Source organism: Leptonychotes weddellii, chromosome 3, assembly GCF_054177405.1.
Source record: "Leptonychotes weddellii isolate Sample4059 chromosome 3, ASM5417740v2, whole genome shotgun sequence".
Lineage (NCBI taxonomy): Eukaryota > Metazoa > Chordata > Mammalia > Carnivora > Phocidae > Leptonychotes > Leptonychotes weddellii.
Window position 1 is genome coordinate 57,237,044 of NC_138371.1, and position 18,622 is coordinate 57,255,665.

Consider the following 18,622-nt stretch of genomic DNA (forward strand, 5'->3'; position numbering starts at 1 on the left):
AATGCTAAGTTATTTTTAGTAATAGAAATGCCAGGAACAAGGAAAAGCTAATGAGGTGTTAAAATCAGTAAAGAGCCAGAATAATCCCTTGGAAGGGGCGCCTGGGTAGCTCAGTCGTTAAGCGTCTGCCTTCGGCTCGGGTCCTGATCCCAGGGTCCTGGGATCGAGCCCCGCATCGAGCCCCACATCGGGCTCCCTGCTCAGCGGAGAGTCTGCTGCTCTCTCCCCCACTCCCCCTGCTCGTGTTCCCTCTCTCCCTGTGTCTCTGTCAAATAAATAAAATCTTAAAAAAAACACACACAAAATAATCCCTTTGAAGATCTAAAGCTTTCCAGATTATTAAAAGAATGAAAACATCATTTTTAGCAGATGAAAATTATGCAGTGATAATCATTTTAATTTTGCTTACTCTGTGATATATCTTATGTAGATGTCTTCATACCACAAAACCCATAGTTCAGTTTTCCTTTTCTGAGATAATTATAAATAAAACCCCATTCTTGAATTTCATCAGTTTAGATTTTTTTGCTAAAAGGACTATAGCTAGGGTAAAGATTATCTTCGAAAAAGGACCTCTTGTTTCCCGTTAAGGAGATTAAGTGAACTGATAGTTTGAATAAGATATTATGAGTTTGTTTAAGTTGCAGTATACAGATACTTTTGAGAACTTTAGAAAATCCTATTTACATATTCATTTATGTATCTATTTTTAAAAATTTTTTAAGTTAACATATAATGTATTATTTGATTCAGGGGTACAGTTCTGTGATTCATCAGTCTTACACAATTCACAGCGGTCACCGTAGTACATATCCTCCCCAGTGTCCATCACCCAGCCACCCCAACCCTCCCACCCCCCTCCACTCCAGCAACCCTCAGTTTGTTTCCAGAGATTAAGAGTCTCTTCCATAAGAGACATAAACCCTACCTGGTTTCGTCTTGTTTCTTTTTTCCCTCCCTTCCCCTATGATTCTCTGTTTTGTTTCTCAAATTCCTCATATCAGTGAGATCATATGATAATTGTCTTTCTCTGATTGACTTAGGTGTCATTTTTTTGATGGCTGCATAATATTCCATTGTGTGTGTGTGTGTGTGTGTATATATATATATACACACACACACACCACATCTTCTTTATCCATTCATCTGTTGATGGACATCTAGGCTCTTTCCAGAGTTTGGCTACTGTGGACATTGCTGCTATAAACATTAGGGTGCACGTACCCCTTTGGATCACTACATTTGTATCTTTAGGGTAAATACCCAGTAGTGCAATTGGGACGTAAGGTAGCTCTATTTTCAACGTTTTGAGGAAACACCATACTGTTTTCCACAGTGGCTGTACCAGCTTATGCATCCATCTATTTATTCATTTATGTGGTCATTCATTTAGTTAGCAAATACTTATTTGGCAACTATTACATGCCAGGTTTGGGGACATAATAGTGAGTAAATCAGACATAGTCACTGCCTTTTGGGAATTAAAATCAAGTGCAGAAGACAGCTGTTGATCAAACAATAATTGTAGAGATTGTACATTGGATTTACTTAGTAATTAAAGTCTCTAATAAACACTAGGCTACACTTGGTAATATTAAAACTCACCAAGAATAGTCCATATGTTTTCTTCAAATTTTTTTTTTCAAAATCCAACTCTCCTTTTCTTGAGTTACTGGGTATTAGTGAGGTTTGTCTATGCACACACTGTGATGCTTAACAAACACAGATGCTTTATCCATGTAAGCAAGGGATTCACGAAGAGTAAGGTGGTGCCCGGGCAACCCGCTGAAACCCGATCCAAGGCCCTGGGTTGCCTGATGAAATACGTAATGTGTATGATATTTATTGCTGCAAAGCTGCAAGGGCATTTTATCCTAGGAGATGATAACAGTCCACTGCCTTCCATTACTCTACATGTCTGGGAATAGTGGGATATAATTTTGATTGATATTCTGCTATTTTCACAGATGATCAACCTTTCTTAATAACTGTAAGATACAGTATAATTTTTGGAATCTCCCTTAATCCCGAGGTGAAGAGCAACGATGCTATGGTCCCCATAGCAGGGGTGATGAACGGTTACGATGTTGAGTTTGATGACTCAGAGCAGTTCATCTATTGGGTTGAGAATCCAGTAAGTTTTGAATAACATTCAAAGTGTATAACTTGTTCTTGAAGAGTCGAACTGTACCAATGCCTTCTTATAAGCAAACTTTTGCTGGGTGGATAAAAGAGACATGGTCCAGGAGTAAATTAATTTACCACTAAGTTTAAAAAAATTTTTATTTTATTTAAATTCGTTTAATTACCATATAGTACCACTAAGTTTTTTTGATTCAGTGAAGGATGTACATAGGAGGCTGGCCTGGAGCAAAGACCAGATAATAAGCCCATTTAAGCTATTGGGTATTATTTATTTGTTCATCCAGCAAGTATTTATTAAGTGCCTACTCTTTGCTCTGCACTGAACTAATGACCTTCTGCTGTAGAATACACACCAAGAAGAAGCAGTAAGAAAGCTTGCTCTTAAGGAGTTTTAAGCTAGTAGAAGATATTAGATGAATATAAAAATGATCATAACTCGACAAAAAGCAGTAGATCCCCTGAGGAAATTCCAGGAAAGCATTTGATGTGGCTGCTGGGGTCCTCATCAGCATCTTTGCCTCCAGGATAAAAAGAGTACTCCTTCAGTTCTCTTCATATGGGAGCCCACCCTTTAGAGGAGAAAGCTGTGAGGATGGGGAAGGGGCAGCGAGATTGCAAATGAGGAGGAGAGGGAAGATCTTTGTGTTTAATGCTTGTCACCTCTATGTAAATAAAATAGGATTTTATGGCTATATTGGCCTCCTGATTTTCACCTGTGACTTGGGTTATTTTTATGACTGTGGCCTGTGGTAGTTAAGAAAGAATCTCTGTAGCCAATCTCAGAGGCAACTCGAATGATGAGCCTCGGACACACTTAAAAAATCATTATTTTCAAAGTATTGCTGGTGTTAGCATTATACACGGTGAGCCCACCCAGTGGCGCCGCACCTTTGCCTTGTCTCCAAATGCGAGGCGTGTTCAAGAAACGTAGCAGGCGGCGGTAGCTGCAGCGAAGAAAGTGCTTCGGTAGAGAAACTGTGGCCTTGAAACAGCTCGCTTCTCCTCCTTTCTTTCCAGGGTGAAATTCACAGAGTGAAGACAGATGGCACCAACAGGACAGTATTGGTTTCTCTGTCTAGGTTGGGGTCTTCCATGAGCCTGGCCTTAGATTGGCTATCAAGAAACTTGTATTACACCAATCCTGGAACTCCATCAATTGAGGTAATGATTCCATAATACTATTTACACGAACACTGGCTTTTGATGCATGTAAAATCTGTTCTCAGGAAATGCTCTCCTAGATTTTGAAATTATTTTTCATCAGGAAGCCAAAGGGAGGAACTATCAGTATGAACTATCAGTCTTAGAAGTGAAGGAGTAAAACCACCTTAGAAATAAATTACTGGAACTTTCTACTGCCCTATTTTATTTTCCTCCTAAGCATCAATACTAACTGGTTCATATAAAAGGATTTTAGGCAATCTATAAAAATATATAAAAAGATAAATGAAAAATTACATAAGGAACTCAGCATTAAGTATGGAAGAATATAGTAGGTAGGAAATTTTCCCTGTCTTTTCTCATCAAGTCTGATGCTATTTCAGTCCAAACCAAGTTTATAGGTTACTTCTGTTCCAAGATGGAAATCTTTCTATGGCTCCATACGGTTTTCCTAACAGTGAAACAGAAAGTAGAAACTTGATTCTAATTCCTTTGATACTTTCCTCGTTGCGATAAGTGTTCTTTTTACTTTAATTTCCAGAAGAAATTTTAGATGGGGTACCGGTATGCAATCACATGAAGTAAATCAGAGTTGACTCAACTAGTGTTAGTGTTGGTTACTCCATTCTGGGACAAAGTTAAAACGTGTAAGGGATTATTAAAGATTTTTATTTATTTATTGGTCAGAGCACAAGCAGGGGGGAGTGGCAGGCAGAGGGAGAAGCAGGCTCCCCGCCGAGCAGGGAGCCCGATGCAGGACTCCATCCCAGGACCCTGAGATCATGACCTGAGCTGAAGGCAGACGCTTAACCGACTGAGCCTCCCAGGCGTCCCTGTAAGGGATTATTAATTCATAATAATTTTGAAAGTGAAAATTTCTAAAGCAAAGGGAGGGTCTTGTGAGCGGGGCAGTTAGCAAGGCTGTGTAGAGTGACAGCTCACGGCTCAGGGTGAGGCACCAGCTAGTCAGCTGGTTCTCTGTGGAGCATTCAGAAAGATAGATGCTGAATGAAGGGGAGGAAGGCTCATAGCAGTCAAGTGGCTAAGTGAGAGCGGATTGGAAAGGGGAAGTGCTTGCTTAAGGTTTACAGAGGTCTTCTACAAACAGGATCTCATTAAATTCTCACAGCATTCCCGAGCGCAGGCGACAGTAGTACACATTCACAATCAGAGGGACATTTGCAATATGTACAAATGCTAACCTCTGAACTATCTCAAGTCAGGTAGAATTGTCAGCTCTTAACATGAGGGGAATCTTGGAGGCTCATCTGGTTCAAGCCCTTTGTTGTTTAAATAAGAACCTGAATTTTATATAATTTAAGAAACTGGTTTAAACAGCTTCACTGCCCTGATGCCCAGAAGTGTTCTGACTTTGCCTTGTTAAAAATGACAACTCCAGCAATCCAGCCTGCTGTAACCCTTTTTGACCACGACAAAAGGTGTCTTTTCATTATCTCAACTAAAAATACCACTCTCCCATCAAAACATTGGCACAATGGACTGCCTAAAACCCTTAATTCCAAACTCACATCTGCTCAGTGCTTCATTCTGAATGACAATATGTTCCTACTCTGTTTTTTGGTCTCTTGCTTTGTAAATGGGGGTCTTCCCTTTTAAACTGATAGTTTTCCAAAAGCAGGGAACATGTTTCCTCCATCAGTATTAAGTAAAATGAAAAGGCACCAGCTGATAAATACCGTGCGAGTGAGTGAATGAATGTGTGTGTGTGCGCATGCAAATGTTTTATTGGTAAGGCCACTCTAATCATATAAAACCTAAAGTTCGTAATTGTGCCCGAATGCAGTGAGGCACAGAGGAAAGATAATTTGCTTTGGAGTCCAAAGACCTGCTTTGAGTCTGGCTTACTTACTGAACACATACTAGTAAACACATCCGTCCCATTGTTAGTCCTGGATCTTCAAAGATGAATAAAGTATTTTTTTTTTTCCTGCTTTTGAGTAGTTCTGAGAGTTAGACATGCAAACAAATAGCTTTGTTCCAGAGTGCTAAGTGTGATATGAGCAGTGACTATAAAGTGTTCTGTGACTAGGGGCAGAGGTAAACGTGTGGGGAGGTAGAATGGCAGAGAACCAGTTACCTGTGAGCTGCATCCTGAAAGATGACCCGTACTTAATTTCTGCCAAATGAGTAAGTAAGGAAAAGTCATCACAGGCAGAGAAAAGCACTTGATAGACTGGGGACAGTACTGTATTTCCTCCACTCACAGGGTATTTGACCTTGGACAAATTACTTCTCTGGCCTCTGCTTCCATAGCTGTAAAATGGGATTATAGCTCAGTAACTAAAAGTACTTCTTGACACTAAGGTATCTTAGTGAATACAGAGTCCTGTTTCCCTCAAACTACCAGTATATTTAGAATAGCCACAGCAGACCTATGAGAATAATGATCCAAAGGGAAATTGCCCTTTTAGTGTTTTTTATTGGTTTTCTGCTTTGTTGATGTCAATGGTGACTCTGTCAGGGGAATATTAGATTGCAGTAAGGGCACAGAAATAGTGTTTGCTTACTGTTTACATGAACAATGTCCCTTCCAGCATAAGAGTAACTCACATTTAATTCAAATTTGAAAATAAGAGAAATACTGAATAAGTTGTTTTCCACTAGGGGTAGCTGTGTGCGCATTCACTAAATGCAATATTGTCGCTGAAGAGCGAAGCATACAGAATGGTTGTGTGAGAGAGAACTTGATAATATGCTAAAAAGCAAGGAAAAAGAGCTTTCCTTTGAATTAAAGAGATCCTTAGGCCCAGGAAAAGGAGAGAAATTTTGACAGAAAGAGGCAAATTAAAAAGAGAGAAAGATACTCCACAGAAGAGAGAAAAATTTAGAGGAGTGAGGGATTAAAGAGAGGGGTGTGTGTGTGTGTGTGTAGAAGAGGAGGGAGGAAAAAAATACATATAGAGACAGAAAGAAGGCAGAGATAGAAACATAAACACTGATATACAAATAATCTATTTGCATTAAAAAGCAACTTTATAGAAAAACCTTCATGCAAATCAGCAATCATCTTCTAATTTCTTACTAGCTGCTTCTCCTGTCAGACTGTCTCAAGTGCATATTAGAATAGCCTCGTTCCTATAAGAAACTGCTTCTAGTGTAGTAACCCATACTTTTCTGTGATGTTTTAGGATTCTGTTAACATTAGTTTTCATAATTACAGCGATAATAATTAAAAATAGATAACACTGAGAAAGCCACTAACGGTCCCTAGGCCTCTTTCATCATGTGTAATATGGGCATCCATAATATGGGTATCTATCTCACAGAATTATTGTGAGGATTCAATCCAACAATGCTTAGTATAATGCCTACTACATAATAAGTGTCCAATAAATGGACCATTAAAAAAATAGGAAACACACTTATACTGGATGCCGTGTTAAGCACTTTACATGTATTATCTCATAGCTCTGTGCGGAATGTCCCGGTATTGTCCACATTTTACTAATAAAGAAACTAAGTTCAGAGAGGTGAATTTACTTGCCTTGGTCAGATCTAGAAGGTCAGGGATTTGAACTCTTGCATTTTAACTCTGGCTGTTAACCTGGCACAGAATTCACTTCAACTCTGAGTAAATTTGGACTGTTTGGTCAACTGTGTTTTCAGTGATGGGCCACTGGGTGCCATGGCCAAGTCACTGGGATGCTGGAGAGCTATGGGGCTCCTGTTTGTCTTCCAGAGTTTTCTCCTGTGTCTTTTTCTGAAGACATTTTTTTGTAGTTTCTCTCTGTCAATGAATCTGTGTGTTTACCCATTTGAATCCTTCTTTTATCCATATAAATTTTCTCTCCTGAAACTTGAGGCAAATTGAAATAGGAATTTGAGGGGTGATTTTGCTTTTCTTACTCACTTTCTATTGAGCTGATTTCCTCATAGCCCTGAAATGCAATTAGGGATTATCTGAATCTCACACAAACCCTCCCATTCATCTCTAATCAGGCTCTGGAATTTGTTCTGTGTGTAAGTTCTCCTTCATCTCAGCTTTCTTTGTTTCCCCTTATGAAGCTCAGTTCTAATAAGTGATTTTGTGCTATAGGTTTTGAAACTCCAGGGAGATGTCAGATACAGAAAAACACTGATTACCAATGATGGGACAGCTCTTGGAGTTGGTAGTCCAGTTGGCATAACTGTTGATCCTGTTAATGGGTGAGTGTTCATAAATGACAGGTATCCTCTATGGAGCACCGTTCTTGGTAATGTTATGGCCTGATAAAAGGAAGATTTCGAAGTTAGGACCTTTTCTGATTTCATAGGCCAACATTTTGAAAAGTACAGATCTCAGTGAGAAAGAGAAATAGCTCTGAGTTATATTTAACGTGAAGGATATAATTTGTGTTTTGTTCTGTGTTCTTTAAGTTAGCAACACTAGACTGGATAACACTTGACATAGGACTTGAAGGATTTGAAGGCTTCCCATAGGTAGATAATGGGTTGGAACTGGGGAGTGGTTCTTGAGGTCAAGCCAGCAGTGAAGGCGCAGAAGCATTGCAGGGTTTAGCATGATCATGTGGAGGGCTGGAACCAGAGGTTTCGAGTTAGGGATGGTTGGCAAGATGGGAGTTAAAGGTATTTGGGGACAAATCCTGGAAGGACTTTAATGTCATCAAGCTAAGGAGTTGCACTTTATTCTTTTGAGAAATAAGGAGTCAGCTGGGAATTTGGAGGAAGGGAATTATGATAGAATCACAGTTCAGGAAGATAGGTCAGGATCAGAGTGGAAGAGACCAGAGGCAGGGAGACCAGTTAGGGGAAAGTGTTCAGCTAAGGAGGAGAGTTCTCAGACCAGTTAGGGGAAAGTGTTCAGCTAAGGAGGAGAGTTCTCAGTTAAGGTTAGGTGGTTAAATTTTTTGTGAACTCAGAATTCACAAGTTTTGTGACTTTGTCCAGCAAACTTTTGGTAGCCTGGAATTTGAGAGGAGAAAGAAAATTATGACAGGAACTCAGGGCCAATGATTAGCAAGGTAAGCACAATGGGAGATCAAGAGAATAAGTAAGGATGTTGCTAAAATGGTTATGTATAAGGTCCAGGAAGAGAGGGACCAAAGGTTTGGAAGCTCAGTCAAGTTTCAAGGGTGAAGAATAGGCTCAATAGAAGAGATAAAATAGGAGCAGTGAAGAGATGGGAGAGTTTGGTCAAAGAAGAGGATGTGAGAGTTTGAGAACTTAGAAGTAGGGACGTTTAGATTTGAAGATGAGGTTCATGGGATGGGCATATCGGCGGCGCAAGAGGTTTGCAAATAAAGATCGGAATGAAGGGGTCTGAAGACTTATGGGCAAAGAGTGTAAGAGGATTGTCTCCTGAGGCTATGGCAGCAGATGAGATGGAAAGGAATGGAAAGTTGTATTCGAATCTAGAAGGTATGTCCACAATGGACATGGAAAGCAACCCTTCATATATTTTAATGAAATTTTATATATTCTGGATTTGGCAGTTCTGTGTGGGGATTAGGTTTGTGTGTAATACTGCATTTTTCATCACAGAAATCAGAAAAGAAAGTAGCTGAGGTCTGAGAGGTGAGCAGGGAGGTACTGGACAGCGTTTACATCAGCTTTGTCTTTCCCAGTGCACTACACATGGAGTGATTCTTGGAAAGGGATTGACCATTGATGTAGGCTCTTTCTTAGTCATAAGCTTCCAACCTGTCTGACCAAGGTAAACATTTTAAATGGCCTCTACCCCAATAATAACTAGGAAATATACAGACATTGATAGCATGCCGGCTAAGTACTCCTCCACCTTGTACATGACAAGATATTAACGGTTCAGACTTCCTCCACTGAATTATGCATATCTTGAGGACAATAAATACACATTTTTTCATTTAAATATTTAATGAAACTGTCTTGTTTTTTGAAATGCTGGTGTTTTTTCCTTCTTGTAGGAAACTGTACTGGTCAGACCAAGGAACAGACAATGGTGTTCCTGCCAAGATTGCAAGTGCTAACATGGATGGCACATTTCCAAAAGTTCTCTTCACCGGAAGCCTTGAACACCTGGAGTTTATCACCCTTGATATTGAGGAGCAGAAACTCTACTGGGCTGTCACCAGCACGGGAGTGGTATGCGCACCCTGTTGGTCTTTATTGCTGAGCTTGTGTAGCTGATACTGATTGTTCCTTGTCTGGCTGTGGTTCCTGAACAATCTCACTTGGCCACTTGGACCAGTGTTTTATTGCCCTTCCTTCCTAATAACTTTTTTCCCTACAGCAAATATTGCCCTGGTTGAAGTCCATTTTTTTCCTAGTATGTGCATAGTATAGTTCCTTATAGATTAATGTTCATTTCCTTTTCCCTCATCCTTTGCTTTTCTTCAAGATAAAATATATTCATTTCTCATTTCTTATTTGTCCTTTAAGAGCCATTTCTTTCATGTTTTAGTGATTTCAATGCTTTTCTTTGAAAGTTCTCCAGGCTCTCAGTTGTAGAGACTAAGAAAAAAAATATGTAAATACCAAGCTTTTGAGCACGGCATCCCCTCCTAGCTGCATGCTATTCTCTAAGGTCTTAATGTAGTTGATGCATATGGGAAAATTCCCTTTAGTGGTAATTTTAAACTCCAAGGTTGAGTTCATTATTTTCTGCAATAAGAAGCAGAAACTATATAATTACATCCATTCACAGAAATAATGTTTGATCATCACTGTTGTGCTTATGCAATTGAGCTGGGACAAGGCACAGAGAAGGTGTTCAGTAATATTGATCAATCAAAATATTTTTTTTTTTAAAGATTTTATTTATTTATTTGAGACAGAGAGAATGAGAGACAGAGAGCACGAGAGGGAGGAGCATCAGAGGGAGAAGCAGACTCCCTGCCGAGCAGGGAGCCCGATGCGGGACTCGATCCCGGGACTCCAGGATCATGACCTGAGCCGAAGGCAGTCGCTCAACCAACTGAGCCACCCAGGCGCCCCTGATCAATTAAAATATTGCTATGGATGTTGTATTGAATGTGTGCCAGTCTCTTCCCTGCTTTTTATTATTTTTATTTAATTTTTTTTCTAATTTAAAATCACCTTTTCATCATTAGTATATATCTGTTTTTTCTGAAGAGCATGCTGTGATCCAGTCTTTGCATTGGTCAATTGATCTTTCAGTGTTTGGTGGTAAATGAATCCCTGTAAATTATTATTATTATTATTTTTTTATTATGTTGTTAGCCAGCATATGTACATCATAAGTTTTTGATGTAGTGTTCAGCAATTCATTAGTTGCATATAACACCCAGTGCTCATCCCAACACATCCCCTCCTTAATACCCATCACCCGGTTACCCCAACTCCCCCACCCGCTCCCTTCTGTAACCCTCAGTTTGTTTCCCAGAGTCCAGAGTCTCTCATGTTTTGTCTCCCCCTCTGATTTCTTCCCATTCAGTTTTCCCTCCCTTCCCCTGTGGTCCTCTGTTCTGTTCCTTACATTCTACATATGAGTGAAACCATATGATAATTGTCTTTCTCTGTTTGACTTACTTCACTTAGTATAATCCCCTTCCAGTTCCATCCATGTCAATGCTAATGGTGGGTATTCATCCTATCTGATGGCTGAGTAATATTCCATTGTATATATGGACCACATCTTCTTTATCCATTCATCTGTTGAAGGACATCTCGGCTCCCTCCAGTTTGGCCATTGTGGACATTGCTGCTATGAACACTGGGGTGCATGTGCCCCTTCCTTTTACTACATCTGTATCTTTTCTTCCCTGCTTTTTAAATAGTAGTGATTTCAGATCTGTTTTCGACATTGATGGTCTCCATAATACTGTGCAGTAGGTTTGATGTTCAGTTTGTTTTCAGTTCGACAGTGCCAATTTCACTCCTGATAGGTGCTTATAATGGTGATAAACTTAGAGGGTTAAAAAGAAGGAATGATGTGGGAAACCACTTTGTGGACTTTGATGTCTGCGTGCAACGATGAGGGAGCTCTTGCCACATGGTATGATTTCTGTACACAACTTAGCATGTCCCAGACAGTGCCCACCACCTTTCTCCCTTACTATTTTTGCATCTGCTCTGCCCTCCTGAATGTGTGGGCTTGTTGGTGGTGTGACTCTCCATCTTTTCTCCCAGGTTAAAATGCTCATGTTTCCCCTCACTCTAATAAGCATGTCCTTATTTAATCATCACAGAATCCTGGCAGTTTGTCTTCTTCCTCTTTTCTCAGGTCCAGCCTTTCTCTGCCACCTCCACCATGCTGAGTATTGATCGGATGATGGCTGTCATTGATAAACCTTGCTTTCATGATGGAGACATGTTGTCTTCAAAATGCACAACAAATAGGTTCGATCACTGCTCAGCCTAGGGGAGTAGCTCCAGACACTTGAGGTTGGCCAGCTAATCTGGTCCTGGTCACTCCTTAAAGCTCTCCTCCAAGCTTATCTTCCCTCTGCTCTAGCTTTCTGGAACTTCTGTCAGTTTCTAGGGCAAAACCTGCTCTTGTAACTGCTGGGTTTCCTTGTCCAGTGAGGTAGTGAACCAAACCTCATTTGTCTCTCTCTCTAGTACTCAGCTCAGATCCGGGCACAGAGGAGGCATTTGAGACAGGTTTCTGGAGTGAAGTCAAACCAGCTATGTCTACAGTTTATTTTTCTTCCAGAAGCAGACTTGTCATTTCCCATTAGGAACTTCATTTTTGTGAGTTCTTTTCCAGTTAATCAGAGTCATTTTGACTAAGACTTGTTACCTATTCTAATAAAACGGCACCACCCTTTGCCCCATTCAGTCTTGCTGTCTTGTTATTGAATGAAACATGTTTCCTAGTCCCATTGCAGAAATTGTTGGTGAAGATGTTAATGCAGGGTCAGTCAACTCCTGGGTAATGGTCTACAGTTAGACACTAAATGTGTATTCCTGTCCAGAATATCACATGCAGGGACTAAAGAGGTTTAGTTCCCTTTTCTTCACCATGCCATCTGAGAAAGTTGGTTACTTACTTGAGCTGCAACTTCATTATCAGTGAAATGGGCATAATGACATTTGCCTGATCTACTGCTCCATGTAATTGTGACTATCAAATCAGAAAACAGATTATTATTAAGAGAATGTTAGTTTGCTGGAGGGGTGGGTGGGGGGATGGGGTAACTGGGTGATGGGCATTAAGGAGGGTCCGTGATGTGATAAGCACTGGGTGCTATGTCCCCCTGATGAATTACTGAACTCTACATCCGAAACTAATGATGCAGTATATGTTGGATAATTCAAATTAAGAGAGAGAAAGAATGTTTTAAATGTTTCTCTTATTTCACCATGAATCAGTCAATAATGACAATTCTGATCTTTTAGATCGAAAGAGGAAACGTGGATGGTACAAATCGAATGATCCTGGTAAACCATCTTTCCCACCCCTGGGGAATTGCTGTCTATGGTTCCTTCCTTTATTATACTGATGAACACTATGAGGTCATTGAAAGAGTTGACAAGGCCACTGGGGACAACAAAGTAGTCTTGAGAGAGAATATTCCAAATTTGAGGGGTCTTCGAGTTTACCACAGACATGGTAAGTTATTTGTCACTGAAACATACGCATTCTTGAATGTACGATGTATATTCACACATCTACACATTTACATGTATAAATACATGCCCACACACAGACCCGTGTCCATACACCTGCATGCAAATTGAAATTACCCAAATTCAAATTTCATTTGAATGATATTCAAATATCATTTTTAAAATGATAACCCTGTCATAAGGTTGGGTAATTGTCAAAGACTAGTCTGGCATCTGAAAGGCCAGGTTGACTTCAGAGTAAGCTTATTCCCGTTCTTTCCCCATCATTTTAAATTCCTTACTTTGCTTTTCTTCATAGTAGTCCCTGACATATTATCTATCAGTTTGTTGTCTGTTGTTTCTTATTAGAATGTAACCTCCATACAGACAGGCATTTTACCTGTCTTGTTTCTTGCTCTATATCCAGTAACTAGATGAGTTCCTGGCACATCGGTGGTCAGTAAACATTGGTGGGGTACCTGCTGGGAAAGTGTTAACAGGATAGAATTTTTAATCTTAAAAGGAATACTTACTGTTTTCAACATTTTTTTCATAGATAATATAACTTTTGATTTGCCCCTTAAATTAGCATTATGATCTAGAGATTATTTTTTAATGTTTTGACATATTTTACAGCTTTTAGTGTCTAACCAAAGTTTATTAAACAGTTTGTTTGCTGTCTATAACCTAGGTTTGTCACTTGGCCATTTGATTTTATTGCACGTGGAAAAAAACCTTTAAATGTTCTTATTTAATATATTCTAAGTCAAATGGCCATCACATTGTTGATCATATAACTAAACTAATGTAATCTTAAATACCAGTACATAGGTCAAAAGGATGAAAAAAATCAGAATTTGCATACTGACCTGCCTGGTTCTTCTAATTCCTGTATGATCTGTGGAAGAAAAAAAAAAAATTGATGTTCCATTCTCTATTATATAATAGTTGTGGTACCTTTTATGTGTTAGTTGTATAAGCTGTAGTCGCTTCGATGATGATTTTATGTTGTTAACCCAGGTACTGTATTTTGTTATTGATTTTTATGGTGAATTATTTGGCAACCCGATACCAGGTGTTTGAGATGGAGTGTCAAGTGTGTGAGGTCAGAAGTTACAAACTGATTTCGATTTCATTTAGGTGCCTCCTCCAACGGCTGTAGCAACAATGCGAATGCCTGTCAGCAGATTTGCCTGCCTGTACCAGGAGGATTGTTCTCATGTTCCTGTGCCAGTGGCTTGAAACTCAGTCCTGATAAGCGGACCTGTTCTCCGTACAGCTCTTTTCTTGTTGTTTCAATGCTGTCTATAATCAGAGGCTTTAGCTTGGAATTTTCAGATCACTCAGAAGCCATGGTGCCAGTGGCGGGCCAAGGTATGCCAGCTCCAGTAGAAGTAAGATTTCACTCTCTCGTGCCACGTTGAGTTCTTGGTGCCATAAAGCATTTCTCCATGTTTGGATTCGGCATGTAATGAAGCTTGTCTTTCCCTTGAGATAAACTGGCTCTGCCTTGAATTGTTCTCAAACGTTAGTGTGCATCAGAATTGGAGAGCTTGTTAAAACCCAGATCTTGGCCCTATCTCCAGATTTTCCCATTTAGTAAGTCTGGGGTAGGGCTAGAGAATCTGCATTACTTTTTTTTTTTTTTAATTAAATTCAACTAGCCAGCGTATAGTACATCATTAGTTTTTGATGTAGTGTTCAGTGATTCATTAGTTGCATATAACACCCAGTGCTCATCAGATCACGTGCCCTCCTTAATGCCAATCACCCAGTTACCCCATCCCCCCTCACCCTCCTCCCTCCCTCCTGCAACCCTCAGTTTGCATTCCTAACAAGTTCCCAGGGCATGGTGATGTCACTGGTCCATGGACCACACTGAGAATGACGGGCCTAGGGCAAGATGGAATGTAGCATGAGATTGCAAGAAGTATACAGAGTTGGTGTTTAGAAGCACAGTTAATGAAGATCTGGGATCAGGGTTAGACTATTATTTAGAATAGTAATGAAGTAGTCCATCATCTGGTTTATTAATATGTATTTGATGAGTTGAAATAAATGAGTTGAGAGTATTAGAATCTCCTTAGTAACTATTTTTGGAGTATTTTTTTTTTTTTTTAAAGATTTTATTTATTTTTTAGAGAGCGAGCGAGAGGGAAACAGCATGAGAGGGGAGAGGGTCAGAGGGAGAAGCAGGCTCCCCACTGAGCCGGGAGCCCGATGCGGGACTCGATCCCAGGACCCTGGGATCACGACCTGAGCCGAAGGCAGACGCCTAACCATCTGAGCCACCCAGGCGCCTTTTTTGGAGTATTTTATGTCTGTATACTGTAACATAGAAAACGATCACTTGCTTCTTAGATGACCAAGAGATTTCTAGATGTATGTTACCACAGGAGGAACCAGGTGTTAACTAGCATTACAAGGAGTATGTCACAGGATAATGATAGAAATAAAAGATAGAAAGGGAAGAAAAAGGGTGAAGGGAATGGGAGGGGTAAGAGATGGTCAGGAGAGATGACAATACCTAGAGTGAAAGGAGTCAGGGAGAGTCTGGCACCACACATGCTCCCGACTGATAATTATATTCACAAGTACTCAGGACTCCTCTTGGTTTTCCCCTAAGTTACCATCTTGTAAAGATACTATAAAATCAATTATTTTTTCTCCAACTTTTCATTTTGAAAAATTTCAAATCAAAAGTTGAAAGGTACAGTAAATATCCTTATGCTGTTCACCTAGATACAAATATTGTTAATATTTCAATACATTTGAACTCTCCATCTGTGTGTGTGTGTGCACATACATACATACATTTAGTGTTACTAGTTTCAGGTGTGCATTGTAATCATGGATTCAAGTTTTTATTCCTTTTTTAATTCAGTGTGTTACAAACATTTACCACAATTACTCTTGATGTTCTGTTGGATTCATTTTGGCCAAGTAGATGCCCTATTGGATTCAACGACTACCTGTATTCTTTTGACGTGATCCCATTAGTATTTGAGTGCTTCCTTGCTTCTGGGTATAAGATCTTCTAGGCTCACCTTGTACCTTCCCTTCCCAAATTCATAATCAACTGTTTTTCTCAGGAGACAGTTCTCCTTATTGTGGGAAATGGCTTTTAAAGCTTTTTTTTTTAAAGATTTTATTTATTTATTTGACAGAGAGAGATACAGCGAGAGAGGGAACACAGGCAGAGGTAGTGGGAGAAGGAGAAGCAGGCTTCCCTCTGAGCAGGGAGCCCGATGCGGGGCTCGATGCGGGGCTTGATCCCAGGACCCTGAGATCATGACCTGAGCCGAAGGCAGACGTTTAACGACTGAGCCACCCAGGTGCCCCAGTGGGAAATGGCTTTTAGAAACCAAGATCTGAGTGCTGGGTGTGCTCATTGCAACTGGAAAGCAGTTTTATCTTGTAATGGGGACATGGTCAGAGCAGGGGTTTGGGAATGATGGTTTGAGAGGAAGGGCAGGAATGTAAAAGCTCTCAGAGCATTGTTTACTGATCTTTTCTTAAAATGTTTCAGGACGAAATGCACTGCATGTGGATGTTGACGTATCTTCTGGCTTTATTTATTGGTGTGATTTTAGCAGCTCTGTGACATCTCATAATGCAATCCGTAGAATCAAACCCAATGGGTCTGGTTTTACAAACATCGTTACACATGGGATAGGAGAAAATGGAGTTCGGGGTATTGCAGTGGATTGGGTAGCAGGTAGGTAAACTGTATAGTAATTTTATTGAGAAATCCTTTTGTGTTTTTGCATTCTATTTTATGCTTGAAAGTTTAATCTAACACTATATGTGCTACAAATCTATTTTCCTAGACAATTATTGGTATTATTTAAGATAAATTGAATTATGCTTTTAGACTGAGCTATATGCCTATTAAGTTAATGATAAGGTGTTTCAGTGGATAGAGTCATAACAATTCATTTTCTTGTATTATTAACATAGTCAAAACTGTAGGCAAAATGGCTAGAAAAATCGTTGATTTTTTTCACACTTAGATTAGCACCTAATATCTAAATTAGAAATGTCTAAATTTTCAAAGAGGAAGGGTTATTAAAATAAGTGAACTGTGAAATGACAATCATTTATTTTAAAGCTGAGCAATTTTAGTTGACAAATTATTAATCGCTTTATCTTGTTAATATATAAAAATCCTTTGATCATTAGGCACTTCCTTTATTGTAATTATATTGAAATGCTTGACCCAGTATTACATTAACTTAGTTGTATTGATTCATGTACTTAATTATATAATTTTATTTCTTTTTTTTTAAATAATGACATACACAGCATGCATATATTAATATTGTAAACAACTCTAGGAATACAAATAAAATCTCCAGGTAGTAAACAGAACCCCTCATCACTGACTTACTCCCTCATTAACCACTGTTGAAGCTCCCATGAACCCTGCCTCTTCGTGACCCCTGTCTCTCCTTTGATGTGCTAAGACATTGAATTGGTAATTATCCTCACAAATGACTTGACATGTTCCCACTCTTGCATAGCAAAATCACCTGGTGTTTTTTTATTTTTATTTTTATTATTTTTTAAAGTTTTTATTTAAATTCCAGTTAAAATACAGTGTAATATTAGTTTTAGGTGTCATGTACTTAATTTTAAATTACCATTTGTTTTTATTTAATGATACACTGAGAAACAAATGTATTAAGTGTATTATAATTTTGAGAATATGATCCTATTCTATAAAAATAGGTATCATTGTGTGTTAATCAAGTTTGGTAAGTAGACATCACTTAGAATTAAATTTTTATGAAAATCTAGGTACTATAATAAGAGTTTATTGTAAATATTAAATATCATAGATAAGGCTTTAATTGGATTCCTAAATCCCATTTCTTATTACAAATTACTATATTACTTCTGAGAATATAGCTAAAGCAGGGGTCAGCAGTCTGTGGCCTACGGACCAAATGCAGCTCACTGGCTGTTTCTTCACCCACAGTTTTATTGAGAAATAATTGACACACATCACTGTATAAGTTTAAGGCATATGGCATCATAGTTTGATTTACATATATTGTGAAATGGTTATCTCAGTAGACGCAGCTAACATCCATCATCTCATATAGATACAATAAAAAAGGAAGAAAGAAGAAAAGAAAAAAAAATTCTCCTTGTAATGAGAACTCTTAGGATTAAGTCTCTTAACCACTTTCATATATACCATACATTAGTGTTAACTATAGTCATTATGTTGTACATCCTCAGTACTTATTTTTTTATAACTGGAAATTGTACCTTTGGACCATGCCTATTTTTGTAAATACGGTTTTACTGGAACACAGCTGTGCCCATTTGTCCATGGCTGCTTTTCATGTTTATAGTGGCAGACCTGAGTACTTGTGAAAGAAACCATATGCTCTACAAAGCCTAAAATATTTACTCTCTGGCCTTTTAGGGAAAAGGTTTGCCAAACCTGGATGAAAGGATTTGAATATATGAAGGGTAGATCAGTAACATACTGCATATTGGCCTGATTTCTCCAGAGCAATTTTGACTCAGATCTAGGAACAAAATAGATGTACCTTGGTAGCAGAATTGACCATTCAACAATAGGCTTTTGGCTACATGGAATCAATATGGGATCACTCTCTACTCATTCTACGGTCTTCACACCATTGTGTTTTTATTCTAGCGTTTACATCATTCTGTAATGTCCAAAGAAGAATGGGTTTTTGTTTTGTGGCTTTAGAAGGTCCATGTGATGAAAACAGCTACACTAGTCGGACTAGACTGTTAATACTAAGCATAAGGAGTGCTTGATGAC

At 39.0% G+C, this 18,622-nt stretch overlaps 1 protein-coding gene across 1 annotated transcript in view; it reads left to right on the top strand.

Annotated features, from left to right (window-relative positions):
• LRP2 (LDL receptor related protein 2) overlaps positions 1–18,622 on the top strand; it is a 199,144-nt gene that overhangs the window by 110,333 nt on the left and 70,189 nt on the right. The window contains exons 32-38 of the mRNA XM_081814243.1: positions 1,968–2,134; positions 3,163–3,306; positions 7,364–7,473; positions 9,210–9,387; positions 12,607–12,820; positions 13,957–14,190; positions 16,346–16,534. Of these exons, the coding sequence (XP_081670369.1) occupies positions 1,968–2,134; positions 3,163–3,306; positions 7,364–7,473; positions 9,210–9,387; positions 12,607–12,820; positions 13,957–14,190; positions 16,346–16,534 (1,236 nt within the window). The remainder of the gene's footprint in view (positions 1–1,967; positions 2,135–3,162; positions 3,307–7,363; positions 7,474–9,209; positions 9,388–12,606; positions 12,821–13,956; positions 14,191–16,345; positions 16,535–18,622) is intronic.